Source organism: Polyodon spathula, chromosome 7, assembly GCF_017654505.1.
Source record: "Polyodon spathula isolate WHYD16114869_AA chromosome 7, ASM1765450v1, whole genome shotgun sequence".
Lineage (NCBI taxonomy): Eukaryota > Metazoa > Chordata > Actinopteri > Acipenseriformes > Polyodontidae > Polyodon > Polyodon spathula.
This window is the reverse complement of record NC_054540.1, coordinates 20778910-20797077: the sequence shown is the minus strand read 5'-3', so window position 1 is coordinate 20797077 and position 18168 is coordinate 20778910. Positions and strand designations below refer to the sequence as shown.

At 35.7% G+C, this 18168-nt stretch overlaps 1 protein-coding gene across 3 annotated transcripts in view; it reads left to right on the top strand.

The window, feature by feature from the left end:
• Positions 1–18168, top strand: part of celsr1a (cadherin EGF LAG seven-pass G-type receptor 1a) — a 101400-nt gene that overhangs the window by 31940 nt on the left and 51292 nt on the right. For all 3 annotated transcript variants that reach the window (XM_041254887.1, XM_041254886.1, XM_041254885.1), the window contains exon 2: positions 13459–14097. In XM_041254887.1, coding sequence (XP_041110821.1) covers positions 13459–14097 — 639 coding nt within the window. The remainder of the gene's footprint in view (positions 1–13458; positions 14098–18168) is intronic.

Below are 18168 nucleotides of genomic sequence, written 5' to 3'. Positions count from 1 at the left end.
CAGCTGCAATGTTGCTGATACCAGATTGTGAGTCCATATAAGGAAATCATCTCAACAGGCAAACCTTTCCATTTGTTTGTGTTGTACATATAATATATTTTCTTTTTGGCACGCTAATAATGGGTTTGGCTGACATGTTATTTTAAGTATAGGAAAAATAATAAAGTTCCATGAAATAGATTTAAAAAAAAAAAAAAAAAAAAAATGTAAAAATGGCAGCACTTTAGAGTTCTAATAACATTACAGGGCTGTTTTTTTTTAATTCTCATGCTATTAATGTTTTTTAATTAAATGATTATGGATATAATTCACATTTTTAATGTCAACAACTCCAGACATTTTGTGCTCCGCAGGATTTGTTTTGAAAAGTTGTTTCCTGATTTTATTAAAAGAACTGAAAGGGTAAAATGTATGGCTGAGTGTTAGAAGATGCACTGTGTAGCATGACATGTACATTACTGTGAAAGGTTTCCCTTCCACTCTCGTTGGTTTGCCCCCTTTATAACATAGACCCGACACACAGGTAGATGGTTAAGTGCTTTTACGCAATACAAATTAAACCAAATAAAAACAAAACAAAAGCCTAACTCACACTGGAGTACTAGCAGATACACACAGAAACCGTACTATGTACAGGACAGCTGAGCTGTTTACCTGTCAAAACAATACAATTCCCTAATTCATTTTATTGGTGTGGTGTGTTTAGTAATTGTTCAGTTATCAAACACAAGATACAGGTAGATGAAACTAAAATAATTATATGTATATGACTTCCAGAAACACAGAATCCTCTCTCAAGACATATTTGATAGATTCCCATTCGGAATGCAATTTGTTTTGTGAAAAATGCAATTATCGCATTCGCCTTTTAAAAAGAACACATGATTCCACCAACTTGGTAGCATTATTATAAAAACTACTCGAACTCACGTATGTTCAGTCACACTTTCCGATGTGATAAAACCTTATTCTTAAAGATTAGTCAATCAGTTATCATATTCCTTCTGTCGTATTGCTTAGGTGACTGCACTTCAATGAATGTGTTTCCTGTTTAGTCAGAAAGTAAATTGGCACATACTGTATCTATCAGGAATTTTATAAAAGACTAATAACCCTGTATTGAAAACACTGACATTATGTAACCACCCGCTGCAAAAGTGATCATTTACACCCTTAAAATGTGATCAGGTTTATTACGTCACAGATATCAAACTTGCATGGCCACACATACACATTTTGTTTTAATTTTTTGGTATGTGCCTTTATTGAAAGGTCAGTTAAACCACTCACTTATAAAATAAATTAAATAAAGCTGTGTTGTGTTAGAATACAGGGGGTTACCATTAGGTTCTACTGACAAATACTTTCTCCTCATGTGGAGAGCTTTTGTTTGATTTAATGTATGCATACAGTCTGTGGAGCTTCTGTAACATTAGGAGACTTACAATATAGGAAACAGGGTTATCTGCATGGTTTCTTATTAGTAGGTAATTTGGAACAATACCCATTTGACCTGATCTCACCTGGGCTAATTGCTTCACATTAAACGACATCCTTCGTCATTGCTTTCTGCGACACTGCTGTATTGTCAGGCCCCTCCTCTGAAAGAGAAAACTGAAAACTTGTTGAAAGATATTCTGACACAAAATTTGTCAAACAAAAAATGGTCTTTTAAAATCAACCACAGTAGACTCCTCCTGCAATAGATTACCCTGATAACAACTTTAAATAATGCTTGGTATTTTGAAACATTTTTTTTTATTTGTCACTAAAGAGTGGTTGGTATTTATTCTTTTGTAGAAAAACCCCCCGAACAATATCAGTTCCATGCCTTTCTGGGCTTTTTAAATTTTTTTTTATTAAAACAAACCTATTTTTCTTAGGTTTTTTTCCCCTTAATCTATCATTTGCAACATGTTTGAATCAATTGTTTTGATAAGGCTGATAAAACTCAAGTAATTTTTTTATAGTTTTGAAGTCAAAACATTCGATTGTATATGGTTTGTGCAGCACAGTTTGTCTCCTATTTTACATGTCGTCCGTCTTTATTGCTTTAGGCGGCTGTCAAGATAATATTATATTATCTTTTAAATGTTTGCATCATCTGTAAGGTAAGGCACACTCCAGATAAGGTTGGCAGTGAGAGAGTATAGTTTGATTCCCCGAATGTATGAAAGCACTCAACATTCCAGCATGATCTATTCTAAATCTCAGTCTGGTTATAATGCAGTTGTGCTGTAAAAACATCTAGAAGGGATATTTGAAGACTATTAAAGAAACTAGAAAGGTAAATATTACATCAAACTTTTGAGGGGGTCACTGAGCAGATAATTTATGATGGAGAGAAGTAGAGAGTCAGTCTGAGGAATCTCTATGTAGGTTTAAGTCAAGGCCTGTCAGCGCATATAATAATAATAATAATAATAATAATAATAATAATAATAATAATAATAATAATAATAATAATAATAATAATAATAATAATAATAATAACACTATGTAACACAATATTTATTCCTGGGTAGTAAGTGTTATTTCCTAATTGCTTATGCCTCAAAAGTATAGAAAATGGCTATTATTCCCCACAAACTTTGCTTTTGTGACCAGGACAGTGATATTTCAAAATATCACTATTTCCAATGGGAAAACAGGCAAATGTGTGTCTTTTCGTTCACATAAAGTCAGAAAAAAACAACATATGAATCCAAATTAACATGTATTTATACTAAAGTAATACAAAAATGACTACAAAAGATTTAGAAGTGAGTAGTTTTTCGAGATTTACGATTATACTGTATTTACTATTCTAATGGAAATAGTGATATTTTGAAATATCACTGTCCTGGTCACAAAAGCAAAGTTTGTGGGGAATAATAGCCATTTTCTATACTTTTGAGGCATAAGCAATTAGGAAATAACACTAAAAAAAAAAAAAAAAATTGTTACACAGTTATTATTATAATAATAATAATAATAATAATAATAATAATAATAATAATAATAATAATAATTTCCAAGATGTAGAAAAAGATTAAATAGGTCTGCAATCAGTAACATGGTTATGTTATGATTAGACCAATATCTGAAGACTGTTTTGGCCTGGAGTTGGTGGATTTTTTGGTTTCCGCATGACAAGGAATACCTCAGTCAGTCTAAGTACTATTGGAACTGTTACTACGTACCCTGGCCTACCAAAAATCTGTGACCACTAGTTCACTTCATATCTTCGTGTCCCTAAAAATCACATTCATTGCAGGAACAGTTTGACAGCAGCCTGAATGAACACAATGCTTTGAATACCAGCGGAATGTTGTTGTTCCTTCTTGCTGTCTAACCCTGATATCTAATATTTTAATCTGTTTTCATTTATCTTTTGAGGTCCAAATTGTGATGGTCTGTGAAGCAAGCTGTACCAAGTAGAAATAGGGGTTTGATATACTTGTCTGTACAGTATGTTAGCATTTTTAGATGCCTAACTGTTTGCATGGAAACATTTTTTAATAGGCTATGATCCAATTCCCAGTGCTCAGCATTTCTGTGAAACTTGACCCAAGTGCCATTACATGAGTAAGGAAATGTACTGTATACCTATTCAGTAGTTGCTTAGTTACAAGTTTGTCACCTTTTGTTTACACAAATACTTGCATGCGATGTTATTTATATGGGGGCATGCTGTTGCCACTGCTGCATTGGCCTCATGGTAACATGCTAAGAATGAGTTGATGTGGGATGTTTATGGAGTCTGCAGATGTGCTTTATTAGTATCATAGCTCTTAAGACTGGGCTTTTCACCCACAGGCTCTGCAGAATCCTTTATCAATGTTGTGATAGATCATTATAGCTTATTGATAACTTTGACGTTGCTTGGTATGTTAAAAGGTTAAGAAACAAATGAAGAGCTTCATACCAGAATGTTGTATATCCATTTTCATTGTTTTCAGTAAATCGATATTTTTTTATTTCAGATACTTAGCATCAAGCATGGTTGCTTTTTTCACCATTAATGTTAAGTGAGTAAGAACAATCAAACCATTTTAAATCTACCTCAGACAGTTTAAAAATAAATACATGAAGACATTTATAATTTACCAGCAGCTTCACAAGTCCCCTTACATCTATCATGTCTTTTTTTCCATCACATCAAGCATTCGTTAATATGAATTTATTTTAATAGAGAATATACAGCATGTCGATTATTATCCAAACATCATCTTCAGAGCCAGTTCACGTCTGTGCAACTTCAGAACGTGCAGATATACAAAAAACAATGCATCAACAACAAGGAATACTAATCAGTCAATCTACCAGCTTGCCTAATAAGTAACTACAGCAACAGAGAGTAAATTCATGGTCATGAGCAACACTCTTCCTTTTCTTGTTACATAATGTGAAGAGACAAAGAAGAGCTCCATCCTGAGAAACTTTGTCTGCCTTCTCATAAAATGTATCATGATTCAGAATGAGATCTGCTGGCGTATGCTTCTCAGCATGAGGTCAGTGTTCTTATCAGAAGAATGAGTGCAGATCACTTGCAGGATTTTGCCCTTTCAGAATGGCGCTCTTGCTTCTTCTGCTGTCGCTTGTGAGCATCCTTGGATGCCTTACATTTTCTACCGACAAGTAATGTCACTACTGGCTCTGATATTTGATCAAATTTGTTCATTTTGACCTCTGTCTCTGAGATAATGTGCTCTGCCAATTGTGATGCAAGAGTGATGCTGATTGGCCGATGGGATATATTGCGGTTTGATGAAAACCGGAAATGTCAGACGTTGCGTTTTGAAACACAAGCTGTTTAGCATTTGGATTACATTGTAGATATCGCATTTTGACTGAAAATTTGTACGCTAAGCGAAAAGGCTACCCTTCAGGAGTAAACTGTTGTTGGAAATGTGTGGGATTGGCTTTTATCGTGTTCTGATATGCAACTCTTCAAGTGTTTCAGGTTCTTCCCCATCCAAATACAACCCAACTGGTAGAGAATAATGTAATTTGAGTGTTTTGAGACTTAAGTCTTAATAAAGAACACAGCAAATGTGACCTAGCCTCAGGTTTCCTTGTTACCTAATTTTAATCCTGAAGGGACCGAAAAGAAAAAAGTCTTTGACCTGCGATGACAGGTAAACGTGTAGAGTTTCAGTGGCCTAGCCTGAAACTCAAGCTGTCAGTTAGCATAGTATTCAGTCTCAATTTGAATATCGGTCGCTTTTACCTTTTTTCAGTCCCTGTCGTTGCACTTTGAAGGAGCTCATTGATGCACTATAATAACCAATTCTTTTTCTGTGTGTGTGTTAGAATAGGCTTCGTCCACAGTTGGAAAGCTGGTATGGGAAATTTTTCAATTTATTTAAGTTTCTTTGAGTATGTAACATGCGTTTTAAATATAAATGTATAAATTGTGTCTTTTTAAAAAACATCGAGTTAGCTTTGTCCTGTTTGTCTACAATACTGTAAAAGTGGACATTCACTGTGAATAGGAAACAACAACTTTAAATGGATTGTTTATTGTCCACATTTTCATTTATTTTCACATATGCATTCTGCAATCTAATACCCCTTCTCCACTGGAACATCCGACCCGTGAGGGCTCAGTACAGTATGTTTACGGGTGGTTCTCCACATGCTATTTGTTGAGCTGAGCGACAACCAATCAGTGAAACTCTGGCCTCACAAGACATCTGAATCCGGCTGCGAGCTGAACCAAGTCAGGGGCAGGGTTAAGGATTTTTGTCAATAAGTTGCATTAGTCAGTACACTCTAGAAAGACAAACAACAAACATGGCGGGCAGCAAGTGTGATAAGAGAAAAGTACAGCCTTGGGACGCTGCGAAAGTGCAGGCTCTAGTTTATCTGTGGGCAGATAGAAGTGTTCAGGAAGATCTGGAGTTGTGTATCAGAAATGAGAAAGTTTATGCCCAAATTTCTGACGATTTGAAGCAAATGGACGCAACATTCTACCAAATTTCTCATCCTTGACCTTTATTATATTCATATAAAGAAAAAAATGCGGAAAATCAAACAATTAAAACGTATTTACAAAAATATAATCAAACAAATAACTGTGCAGCTGCACCATACATTTTTTCCCCTTCAACAGAACTAATTAAACTTTAGTAAGTCGATATAAACATTAACATTTGTGGATTATACAGGAATGACTTTTGTTAAAGTGGTTCTTTCAAAGTTTTAAAGAGAAATAACATGAAAAAAATGGCTTTTAGTTGTAGATTTACAAAATGGGACTAAAACACGAAATAAACCTCAACCCAGGATTAGAATTTTTAAATATAGGTAATTTACTGAACCCCTCACCTGGCTCACTGAAAACTTATTAAAGGCTGTTACTTGCTGTGTTTAAAATCATAGACCGTAGTTGTTAGGAGAATATTTTACATTTGGTTACCGAGCCATGTCACAATATACTAGTAGACCTTAAACAGCACAGCCTGTGCTTCTCTTTGCGTGAGGTTAGGTTATCTCTTTTTTTTCTGTGATGTCCTGCTCCCTCTGCTTAAGTTAAGTTGCTTTTTAGTTGCAAGTTCACTGAGAGTATTAGAATATACCACAGTGGACCAATGCTAACAATCCCGTGCATGGGAGAAATGACTTCTCATGCTCCCATGCTTATAAACGAGAGGGAGATCGTCCCTCCTTTTCAACCTGAAAATCATCTTATATTGTGGGATCTGTTTACATGAAGACATTTCTTATGCCCATTTAGGGGCACAGTTTTCCATAGGTTCACTTACATTCAGGTCTTGGCACACATGTATAGGGAGTAGAAACTTGTTTCTTTCCAAATCTAAACAACGGCTGAGCTGGATAAATTATATCATTATATATCTATTTGTTTTTTGTTGAAGAGCATTACAGTGATATCCACTTTTACCCTGTCTGTAAAGCCTCTTTAAATTTGCAGTGTTTGACATACAGAAAAGCCTTCCTTGCAGCCTAATTATTTTGTTCTTCAGCAGTTGGCAGAATCTGCAGGAGAGAATGTGTCTGCCAGTTTTTCTCCTGAATAAAAACACAGCTTACACCATCCCAGTCATTTTTATTAGAATTTCTTTTACAAGTAGCTACTTGTGGTCATTCACTGAGCTGGTGTGTAACAGTAATACAATTTCCTGGGAAAGGTAAAGAATTCCATACTCTGTGTCAAGGTGTATAGGTTAGTGTTTACTGAAAACATCACATTTTCTGGTGGAAAATGTTTTCCTTTGAAAGAAGATAGCAGTACTCATTTTTATAAACCATCCTTTGCTGCACATGGGATTCATAGCGTATTAAATGGTTACAAGGTATAATTGTTGTATTGCGGCGAAAGTAAATCGGAAAACCAGGATGGAGCAGGTAATGATGTCACACCTGTGAGCATCCCAGAACTATGTGTGTCAGTGTTATCCAGAACAGTAGAGATCATGTACTGTCGACCTGATTAAGCCTTTGCTGCTTTAAACTGCAATATACAGAGACCCAAATGCATTAGCTGTAGTATATCTCTTCATCCTCTTCCAAAAGATCCACAAGCAACTGAACTGAAGCTTTTGTGTTCTTGTTTAATTATTCATTTTAGTAAATGTATTCAGGGAGGGTCTTTGGTCCCTTTACAAAACGTTTTACACAGTAGATGTAGAATATGTTTCAGTATTGCACTGAAGTTACTGCGTCCTTAATTATTAGTACTGTCATTCTTTTTTGTGTCCCATGTTGAGGCAGGTATATGATACCTCCAGAGGGGAAAGTGGGAAGGGCATTACGTTACATCACAGGGTATATTACATTATTTCTCTTTGCAAGTGTAAAATGTCTATTTACCTTTGTATGCTTTGTATTAAAAAAAAAAAATCATAGTTACCTCCATCTTCTTGGAGCTTTTAAATAAAAATAAAACTTTAAGCCAATGCTCACAACAAAGAACAAGTGCAGATTTGAATTGTATGCTGCATAAGCTGTGCATTTAAAACTGTGGGCTTCTGGATTTGCCATAACTGCATCTTGGCTTCGGTTTGTATTTGAAGTAAAATGTTTTCCTTTATTGGTTTATTTGTGTCTGCATAGTTGTTATTGCTGTATGGGTTTCGGGGACATTCTGACAGCAGACTTTCAGCTTACAGAGTTTGTATTTCGGTGATTAATAGATGATATACAGCTATAAAATTAAAAGCCGGTTTCTTTGGCTTTTTGCTTCACAGCCAAGCTTGAATAAACACAATTATTTTAACTGTTACCTGTCGAAATGGAAGGTTGATGGGCATGGTGGGCAGTACATGAAACTCTTGGTCAACACAGTCTGCATCTTGTTTAAATATTTTTTGTTTCACCTGTATCAGGATTCGTTTGTAATAGGTTATTGAGAAAACTTTATGCTTTATGCTTTATGTTTTTTTTTTGTGTCAACACATTTTTTAGGACACAATAATACACAAATTCTGGTTTTATTTAGCTGATCAGTGAGTTTTTTCTTTTAAAATGTACATGTTTGGACACAGTATAATAAATTTAGATTAGTACCCTGTAAACATCTTTTTAATAGCTGTTACTCTAGTAGAACTTGACATTGAGTCAGAGATAAATAATTTTTGGAAAGATGTAAGGTGGAGCTACTGACTTATTCTTAAATGTTTCACTTTCAGCACAATATAGCAAGGTTAGGTTTACCCCCCTATCAGTCAGAACCAATGTCTAATACTAGAATCTCTAGTAGAAGTGTGATTAGTGTGAAGTGTGATTATTGGTCAAAGCTGTTGCCTGTAAAATCTTTACAGTTTCAGCAGTGTCCTGGTTTAGCCTGTACTGATTAATGCAAACTCCAAGGGCAGCGTCCCTCCCCATCAAACAATATCCAAAAATGTGGGAAATACCCTAAACTAAAGCAGTTTCTATGAAATTCTCTGTCCCTTTTGAGAAAGCCTGGAAAATATTATTTTAAGTATTATTATCATTATCATTATTATTATTTTAAAGTAAAAAATAAATCTGGAATTTATTTCCATTGTTCATAAACCTGTTTTAATTTTGTACTTTTTTTTTTTTTTTTTTTTTTTTTTGCTAAGGCAAGGAAGTGTTGATTTATGTGCGATTGCATGCTTAGTTTTCTGCCAAAATATACACGAGTACCATTAACATGTTTATACTCTTCTGGTGTTGATGTATGGGCTTGTTTTATAGGCTTTGGCTCGCTTAATAGAGTGTGGTACCGTATGTTAAATTTCTACACCATTATTCATATAAATTGTCTTGCATTGTCTGAACAATCAGTCGATTTGATAAAATGACGCAACGATTGAAATTACCCCCATGTATGGCTGAGTCTTGTATTTATTATCAAGTGAATAAAATTGCAATGCTAATATATATTTTATGAAACCAGTTACCCTAGTGTTGAAGGCATCAGAGGCATGTGCATTCCTGCAGATAAAGGAGGGAGTATATAGCCGTGGAGACTGCAGGTGGAGGGTAGTGCCTTTGTTTGCAGAGAACCTGAGTGAGGTAGCCGTTACAGCTAGGGTTACATCTGCCATTTTTTTGGGGTGGGGTGGGGTGGGGGGGTATTGTAAATCCACATATTTTATACTGTATATTTGGTAACAGTATTTCAAAATTTAAATATTAACTTATCAACTTTGAATGCTTTAATCTTAATGTTGTTTTCACCTCAGTACCAATTCTAAAATCTTTTCTACAAATTGTATAAAAAATTCTTGTATCATTTGCACTTTCTCTAATCCACGTGTATGACATTATCCATTCCTCTCGGAATTTGCACAGGTGCTTACTTTTTTTCTTTTGTGGACTAGGCCTAGTCGTGTAGAGACTCCTCTATTTACCAACGCATCACTATCAGTGTCACTTCAACTTTCAAACTCAGCCATTACGCATAAACAAAGAAAACGCTGAAATTAAAATATCCTACAAATTGTATTTTGTTTGCTGTCGCCAAAGCAGATCAGTGTCAGGCTGTTGGGGAGCATGTCATGTGAGTGTAAAAAGTCACATGATAGTGGGACTGTATAATTTTATGTCTTAGATTGGCTAGCCAACGTGTCAGTCATTCTAGGGCTGTGTAAGGTATTGCAAAATGATGCGACAGGGGAGAGGCTTTCTCCAAACAGATGTGCTAAGGTTTGATTGTGGCGCTAAGCTGTAAGATTGCACATTGTCTAGGAATCCGGGATGAAGTAATTTAGCCCGGAAACCAGGACTTGATCTTTACATTTAGGGACTGTCCCATCCAATTAGGGACTAGTTACAGCTAGCAGTCCTGGTTAAAGACAAATCCATCTCCTTGGAACTTCAAGGGCTGTTGTGTGTTTTTTTTTATTTTTTTACTGTTTTTATTTCTTACCATAGTGAAGGTTTAATAATTAATTAATACTTTTTTTTTTTTTTAAATATAAAAAGTTAAGCATTTTAAGTCTTTAACGTCCACCCTATCCTCAGTTCAATGAAACTCACATAACCGTTGTCACAGTTTATTTGAAATGTAATGATCCTAATAGCCTCCCCTTCATAAACACTGGTTTTCTTAACAATTAAAGTAGAAGAAACTGCTGTCTGTCACTGTGGGTTAGCAGTCATGCAGCAGTGTGAGTAACACATCTATTGTGACTGTAGCAGCGACCCCTGTCCATACCCTGTCATAGTAAGCCCATGAGAAGGCTACCCGTGTGAGTGTGGGCTGCTGAGAAGAGAAAGGATGAACAGAGAGCTGGGAACTCGGTTGTGAGGCATGATTGAGCAGCGACAAAAGTTGCCCATGCTATAACAGCTGCAGGGGCAGAGTAATGTAAAGCTTGGGAATTTAATTTGGAGAGGCATAGCTTCTAAAAACATCTTATGTAACACTAACACTTACAATTGTTTGTGATCTGGGTTAAGATTTTGCAAACTCATGTTCCTAATAGTGCTGCACTGGCTATGTGGGAAATACATGCAAGAGTTCAGCATCCAGGTTTTCTGCTACATGTAGCCACGTCTGGCTTCTCAGTTTACTTATTAATGATTCATGGTGTAACTGGAACACAGTTCAAACTATTGTATTCACAGGCATCAGTTTACTGGTATTATGTAATATAGTACAGTGATAATCAAAATTAATACACTATTTGATTCATACAGGAACATTGGTATGAGTAATGCATTAGAAGTACAACAATAGTCTTGTCAACAGTCACGTACTTCAAATGAATTTAGTATGCCGTAAAACTTTTTTTTTATACAGATTTCATTTTTCTCCACGACTGATTGGATCATACTCAGTCCCATGAAATGTCTGTCAAACTGGCAACAAAGTTCTCAGTGCCAAATATGGTGATGGTTTTGTTATCTGGACTGATGAAATCACCAGTATGCATTTAGCTACCCTAGCCTTACCTATCAGTATACTGAAGAAGTACTGGCCAAAACGTTTGTCTGCCTGCCTAGGTTTCTATGTTTTACCTTAATATAAGTGTTGAATACGTGTATATACTATGTAAGTTGTAATAAGTACTTTCCAGAGTTACCCAAGATACAGCCTTAGTCACATACAGAAACACTGGGAGGTACTGATCAAAGCTAGCCTGCCGTCTATACCAGCATTACTAGAATGTTGCTGCAGTGTCTGTTCTGACAATGAAGAGGTTTTTTTTTTTTTTTTTAATTTCAATATTAAGAAGCTTTGTGGATTTTCCCTAGATCTTAAACCTGCTGACAATTTACATAATACTTAGGATGACATCATTGTTAATGGGGTTGTTTTAAGCAGAGTGCCAGTAGATTTTTCATGTCCAATTTGGATATCTGGTTACTCTCAAAGCGTACTATTTAAAGTGCTGGAGGATTTACTCTCCAGCTTTACCTCCTTTAGTTAAAGTTGTGTTTTTTGACATCTGGACATTCTAGTAGTTTGGGGTGTGCAAGGTTTTTAAATATCATATAACAAGTTTTTATTTGGTTCCCTACTAGTTTTATACTATTCAGATGTTTATTTCAGAAAATGTGTCTTTTCCCTTGCAACTAAATAGGGTACATAATACAGTGTATACAATAGATAAAAATACATGCGCATGTTTCATTACGTTTAGATATAAGCAGGAAAGCAGATAATGTTTTCTTTTTTAATTTATTTCAACCCCTACTTTATGTATACAGCTGTGACCGTTTGACAGAAGCATAACATTACAGGTTTAGTGTTTTAAACCAGATGTATTGATTTTTAGTGGGAGTGAGTCTAAAAATGTGCCTTTCAGGTACTGTAGCTTCCCCCAGATGGCTCTTAAAGAAAACATTTTGAAAGACACAGTATTGAATTGATATAAATGTTTTATGGACACTTCCTAGACAGATAGTGCCAACCATTGGTACACATGTAATTCTGCTTGTAGCTGATGGTGTATCTCCACCACTTCCAAACAGTGTCTACAGAAATGTGTTATGGTGTAAACTGACAGTTAGATTAAACTGATCTGACTGCTTGTAAAATTTTGTGTTCCATAATTATTACAAACATTAGTCTGGTGTTTTTTATTCATACCTTCTAGTCATACTGTGCTGTAATAATAATTTTAAAATGACAATAGGACGATCCTAGACATAACTGAGACCCGTAAAAGTGTTTTATCAGTGTTCTATTAACAAGAATAAGACTTTTTGGGATGTCAGATTTCAGGGACTGGCCTTTTCACAGATGATTTATTAGCAATGTCAGGGAAGCTTCATTGCCAGTTTCAGAGCTGTTGTGTTCTCTGACAGCTCAATATTAATTACTGCTCGGGCCACTGGTCTTCAGCAGCTCCACACAGGGTTATTGTTTAATATTGCGCACAATTCATTCATGTATTTGTGTCAGGTGTCACGGAGCATATATGTCTTAATCTATCCTTAGAAAATAACCTTTTCTAAGTCTCTCCCCCACCACCACCACCACCATGGTTATGAATAGACATAGCGGCAAGGACTAACAATAAACAAATTAATGGCATGAATGCTCATGGAAGCAGCAATTTGTAAGGTAAAATGTGCTATGCAGATGAACGTGTCAGCCAGTACTGCATGTGCTTTGTAGGTTCTACTTGCAGCAATTGACGCATGGAAATATTAATTAGTTTTAGTTGGAAGTAGGGAATGAACATAATTTTTTATTCTTTAGGAAATTCATTAAAGCTAAAATATTGAATCAACCCTTGTAACTGGAGGATGTTGCTTCATATTACTTCTTAACCAATGACTTGAGTGCATGCATGGTTCCAGTAATTGTCATATATATTTTAAATTATGAATTATTTCATGTTTGTTTACTCCGTGACTTGTTGCAGGTTATTTCTGCTGGGACCAGGTATTGAGTATCATAGCTTCCTTCGTTAAAAAAAAAGCTGTATATGGTTCAGTTTTACTTTACCACAGCAGTACTTTCCATAATGCTGTTGATCAGATTATTTTTATGCGATACGTCACACGAGTGTTCCTCTCTTACAGATGGTATCCACCAGGTGACGGCCCTGTGCACGCTGCGAGTGACTATCATCACAGATGACATGCTGACCAACAGCATTACAGTACGGCTGGAGAACATGTCCCAGGAGAAGTTCCTCTCCCCACTCCTCTCTCTCTTTGTGGAAGGAGTGGCTGCTGTGTTGTCCACCACCAAAGACGGCATCTTCATTTTCAACATCCAGAATGACACAGACGTGCACACCAACATACTCAATGTCACCTTCTCCGCTCTGCTCCCAGGGGGCCTCCGCAACCAGTACTTCCCTTCCGAGGACCTTCAAGAGCAGATCTACCTTAACCGGACCCTGCTCACCTTGATCTCCACCCAGCGTGTGCTTCCCTTCGATGACAACATCTGCCTGCGTGAACCCTGCGAGAACTACATGAAGTGCATCTCGGTGCTCAAATTCGACAGCTCGGCTCCCTTCATTACCTCCAACACTGTGCTCTTCCGCCCCATTCACCCAATCAACGGCTTGCGCTGCCGGTGTCCCCCTGGATTTACCGGGGACTACTGTGAGACAGAGATAGATCTGTGCTACTCCAGCCCTTGCAATAACAACGGACGGTGTAAGAGCAGGGAGGGAGGCTATAGCTGCGAATGCCCTGAGGATTTTACAGGTGAGATGTTCTGTTTTGTATTATACCAATATGTCCCCCTTAACTTGAAAATCACAAGACTGCATCTGAATTATGGAGTCATTGGGAATATTGCATGTTATCGTATTACACCAACCCCTGAGTTCTTGATAACATGCACGGGAGGTTCCTATGTAAAATATTTCTGTAAGCTGGGCCCAGGTCTTGGTATCTTAGCTCATACAAATAAACTTACCTTAATGATAAAGTCAACAGTGGATAATATTCCTTTTTAGTAAACGTTTGCTGGTTGAAGCATACGTTACCTGGAAACGTTGCGATTTGTAAGAAACATCTGTGTTGAAGAGATTACACAAGTTGCTAACATTAGTGAGGAAACCTGGTGCTGTTGATGAGTTTTGGATGTGGTTTCAATAACAACCCTCAAATTAATCATCTAGTTTGTGAGATTCTGTCAGAATTTTTACTGTTTGTAAAATACTACATTCAGTACAGGACATAGTACTTACTTGTGTATCAGTGGTGAGATGCATTTCCAACTACTAAGGTTAAATTATATATATATATATATATTATATATATATATATATATATTATATATATATATAAAAAAAGTAAGAACCGGTTATTATATAGGCGCTATTGGCTACTAATAGATGGTTATATCCGGCTATGGCTATTATTTTCTGGTCCATTTGACTATGTTCTATATTAAAAGACGGTTTTGTAAATTGTACATAGGGCCTATATTTAAACTGTTTTGTAATTGTAAATGTTAAACAATTAACAGGTATTGTTTACTTGTTATATTTATGACAAAAACGAACCGGTATTGTTTACTTGTTGCATTTACTTCAGAAAATGAATACAAAGAATAATATTGTATTATATTGTGTGCTTGTCAGCAATTTATACATTTGCTTTACAACACAGTCACACAAAGTAACACTTTGCATTTGTACCAGTAAAAACAGTTCTGTAGAAAAAATATATAATGTGACATTAACATTTATATCCACTTACTGTTAAACATTGCGTATTATAACTTCGACCTATACGGTACAGTAGAAGAAAAAAAATTAGACTATGCAATGTCAGCTACAACAGTGTTCGCTAAATCCTTAAGCATACACTTCTTAAAAATGCATCAAGTATCAGAATAATATTCTACTTGCTGCGTTAAATCCAACGATTAACTGCATCAAGTCTGTTTTGCACACAACTCGCTATCCTATTGTTGTCTTCAGTTATTAAAACAAACAAATAAATAAATAAATAATCCAAACACGCTCTTTTGAGGCGTTTTTAACTAAGAAAATGAGTGTGGGTGTCCTTGTGGCATTTTTAGTAAGCGCGCCTGACCAAACATTAAATGATGTGCTGGAAGAAATTCAAGCATGAATATCAGAGTACGTTATCGGCTAAAATAACAAATTAATTAATACTAATTCCCTTAGGTATTGGTGCCATACCGATAGGCTACCGATCATTGGTGCCCCCCTATATGTCATTTTGGTTAAGCATACTGTTTTATAAAAAAAAAAAGTATCAGTTCATAGGGTTACTAGCTTATGTGGCTTCAACAGACTAATGGAATGGAATGCAGTATAGCAGGAAGCTATACATGTACTTCCTCATAAAATGCACTGTTGAGGCCACTTTTTGAAAGGTCTGAACAGCAGATTATACCTTTTTGGAGTTGTAATTCCTGGAATTTGGCTCAACTCCGGGAGTTCTAAAGGCTTTTTCAGAGACATCAGATATTTTGTGAATAATGATGAAAAGTGATGAAAAGGTATAATTCTCATGCAACTATTTCACCAACATTGAGCACTAGCTGAAACATATCGCTTGCCATGAACTTCCTCCATAGGGCAATTATAGACTAATAATCTGTCTCCTGATGGTGCTTTGAAGGTCACAGTTCAACTTCAGGTAGTTATTATAAATTTGTGTAGGTGATGACAGTAGGCCTGTCTCCATGCTGCTTCTGTTTCTGATAATAAAAGTAAACTGAGCTGTTTTTTGAAAAAGGATGATCTAGTTAAGTAATTACCTGGATTCGGCCTCACATCCTTTGCTCCATAAAGTATGGTTACTCAGAGCCCTTCGGGAACCATTGGAAAGACAGTGCAGTTTAACTAAACTGTAACTGCTGCTGGACTGCATGATTACTATTATTATTGCAATTGAACATCTCCAACTGCACCCGAAATTCACTTATAATTTGCACTTACAGCAAAATTAAACTATAATTGAAGTGGTCAAACTATTATTTGCAGGCTGCTAGTTTTCAAAATAACAATTTCAAATGTAGGAGGCAAGTCCTGCATTTTCATTTCAAGAGACCTCTCTGTTTTGGGAACCGACATCAGTAATAATCTCAGAAAACTAACCAGGCATCCACAGGGCTAGTGTGGCCTATATGTCTGAGGGTGAGGTTTCATGTCCAGCTGCAGTCGTTGGTTCTGAACTGAAAGACTAAAGTCTGTATTCTGTGTATATAAAGATCAAATGCTAGCAACAGGCTCCTTTGGCCCATAGCTCACAGTTGGGGAAGTACATTGGACTTCTGTTGCCTTCCAGTTATGGGCCAAGTCATTTATAATATCTAATACTTTACTCATATAACTGATAGGAAATTCACAAATAGCTGCTTTACTGTCTTCTGTAGTTGTTTTGTTAGGATGAAATGTATATGTCGTCCCCCGCCCCAAAAAAATAAATATATTAGAAGCAAAATACGTTTGTAGAGCCAGCTTGTCAAGTAAACAGCTGTGGTTTGCGTTCTTTGAATCTTTGCGGGCTGGTGTATAAAAGTGCCTAGAGCGTCAATATGTTTAGCATTCCGGTGGTATCTCCTCTTACTATCACTTATTATTCGTTCTTGCTTTTTTAGTTGTACAGTTCAATTGAAGACACTGAGAAAGACTTCTAGTCGGAAACTCTTTTAGTTTTACTACTTTTATGTGTATAAAAGTGTAATATATTTCAAAATAATTATATTTAATGCAACCATCCTGAAGTACTTTACTGATGCAACATTCCTCACATCAATACATACTATTTTTTTTTTCTTTTATGGTCATCAGACCTTAAGTTCATGTAGCACGCATCAATCAATCCTTACAAAACAATTACCAACAGTCATTAAAACAGAGAAAAAGAGAAGGGTGTTTATCGTGATCCAATTTATTCCATATTTTAGGAAATTAAATCTTATACGTAGAAGCCTGTCAGTACGTGTGTTTTCACATCCGCATTAAGAAGACTTTGTCAGATTTGCAAGTGTCTCTCTTGACACTAAATCTGTTGTTTAGCAAAATTAGACCATTCCATTTCTGAACTGTCTGTCAGGTGAAAGCCTGGTTGCTGTAATTGCAATGTGAGTTACAGTTACATGTGTGCTAATCTATTTGGAAAGGTAAATCCCATTTCTGTCAAGGTTAATCTTTTAACAGAAGTAAAGTGTTTTGGTTTTTCTGGGGGATTTTCTAATGGAAACAACAGAATTGAAACAAATGCCATTCTTGGCCTATATTATTCGCAGTAACCAAAAGACAATACTTTTTAGGGTTACATTTTACTCATATCAAACAAATGTTTTAATACACCACCATACATTTCAAGTTCTCAACCAGAAATATTGTGGGAAATTACAGATGCTTTTGGAAGCGATGAAAAACACTCAAATGGTTTTTGTTCATGCAACTGGGTGATCAAAGAACGGATAAATGCATAACATCCCTTTGTGCTGAGTGAATTCAAAGGGGAAATATTGATATTATATATACTATATATATATATATATATATATATATTATATATATATATATATATATATATAGATATTCTATCATATATATATATATATATATATGTGCAAGTCACATTAATATAAAATGACATACTTTGTGTATGAAATCACAGTTTTTAATCTTTAGATTAATTTGTTCTTGAACGATATGACCCGTTGAACAAAAGAAAACAATTTATCCAATACTTGGTTACAGGTTAAGATTTAAGCAGCCTTAGAGACTAGAGTTTTATTTTCAGTTATGTTTTGGTATATTTGTTAATGGGACTCTGTAC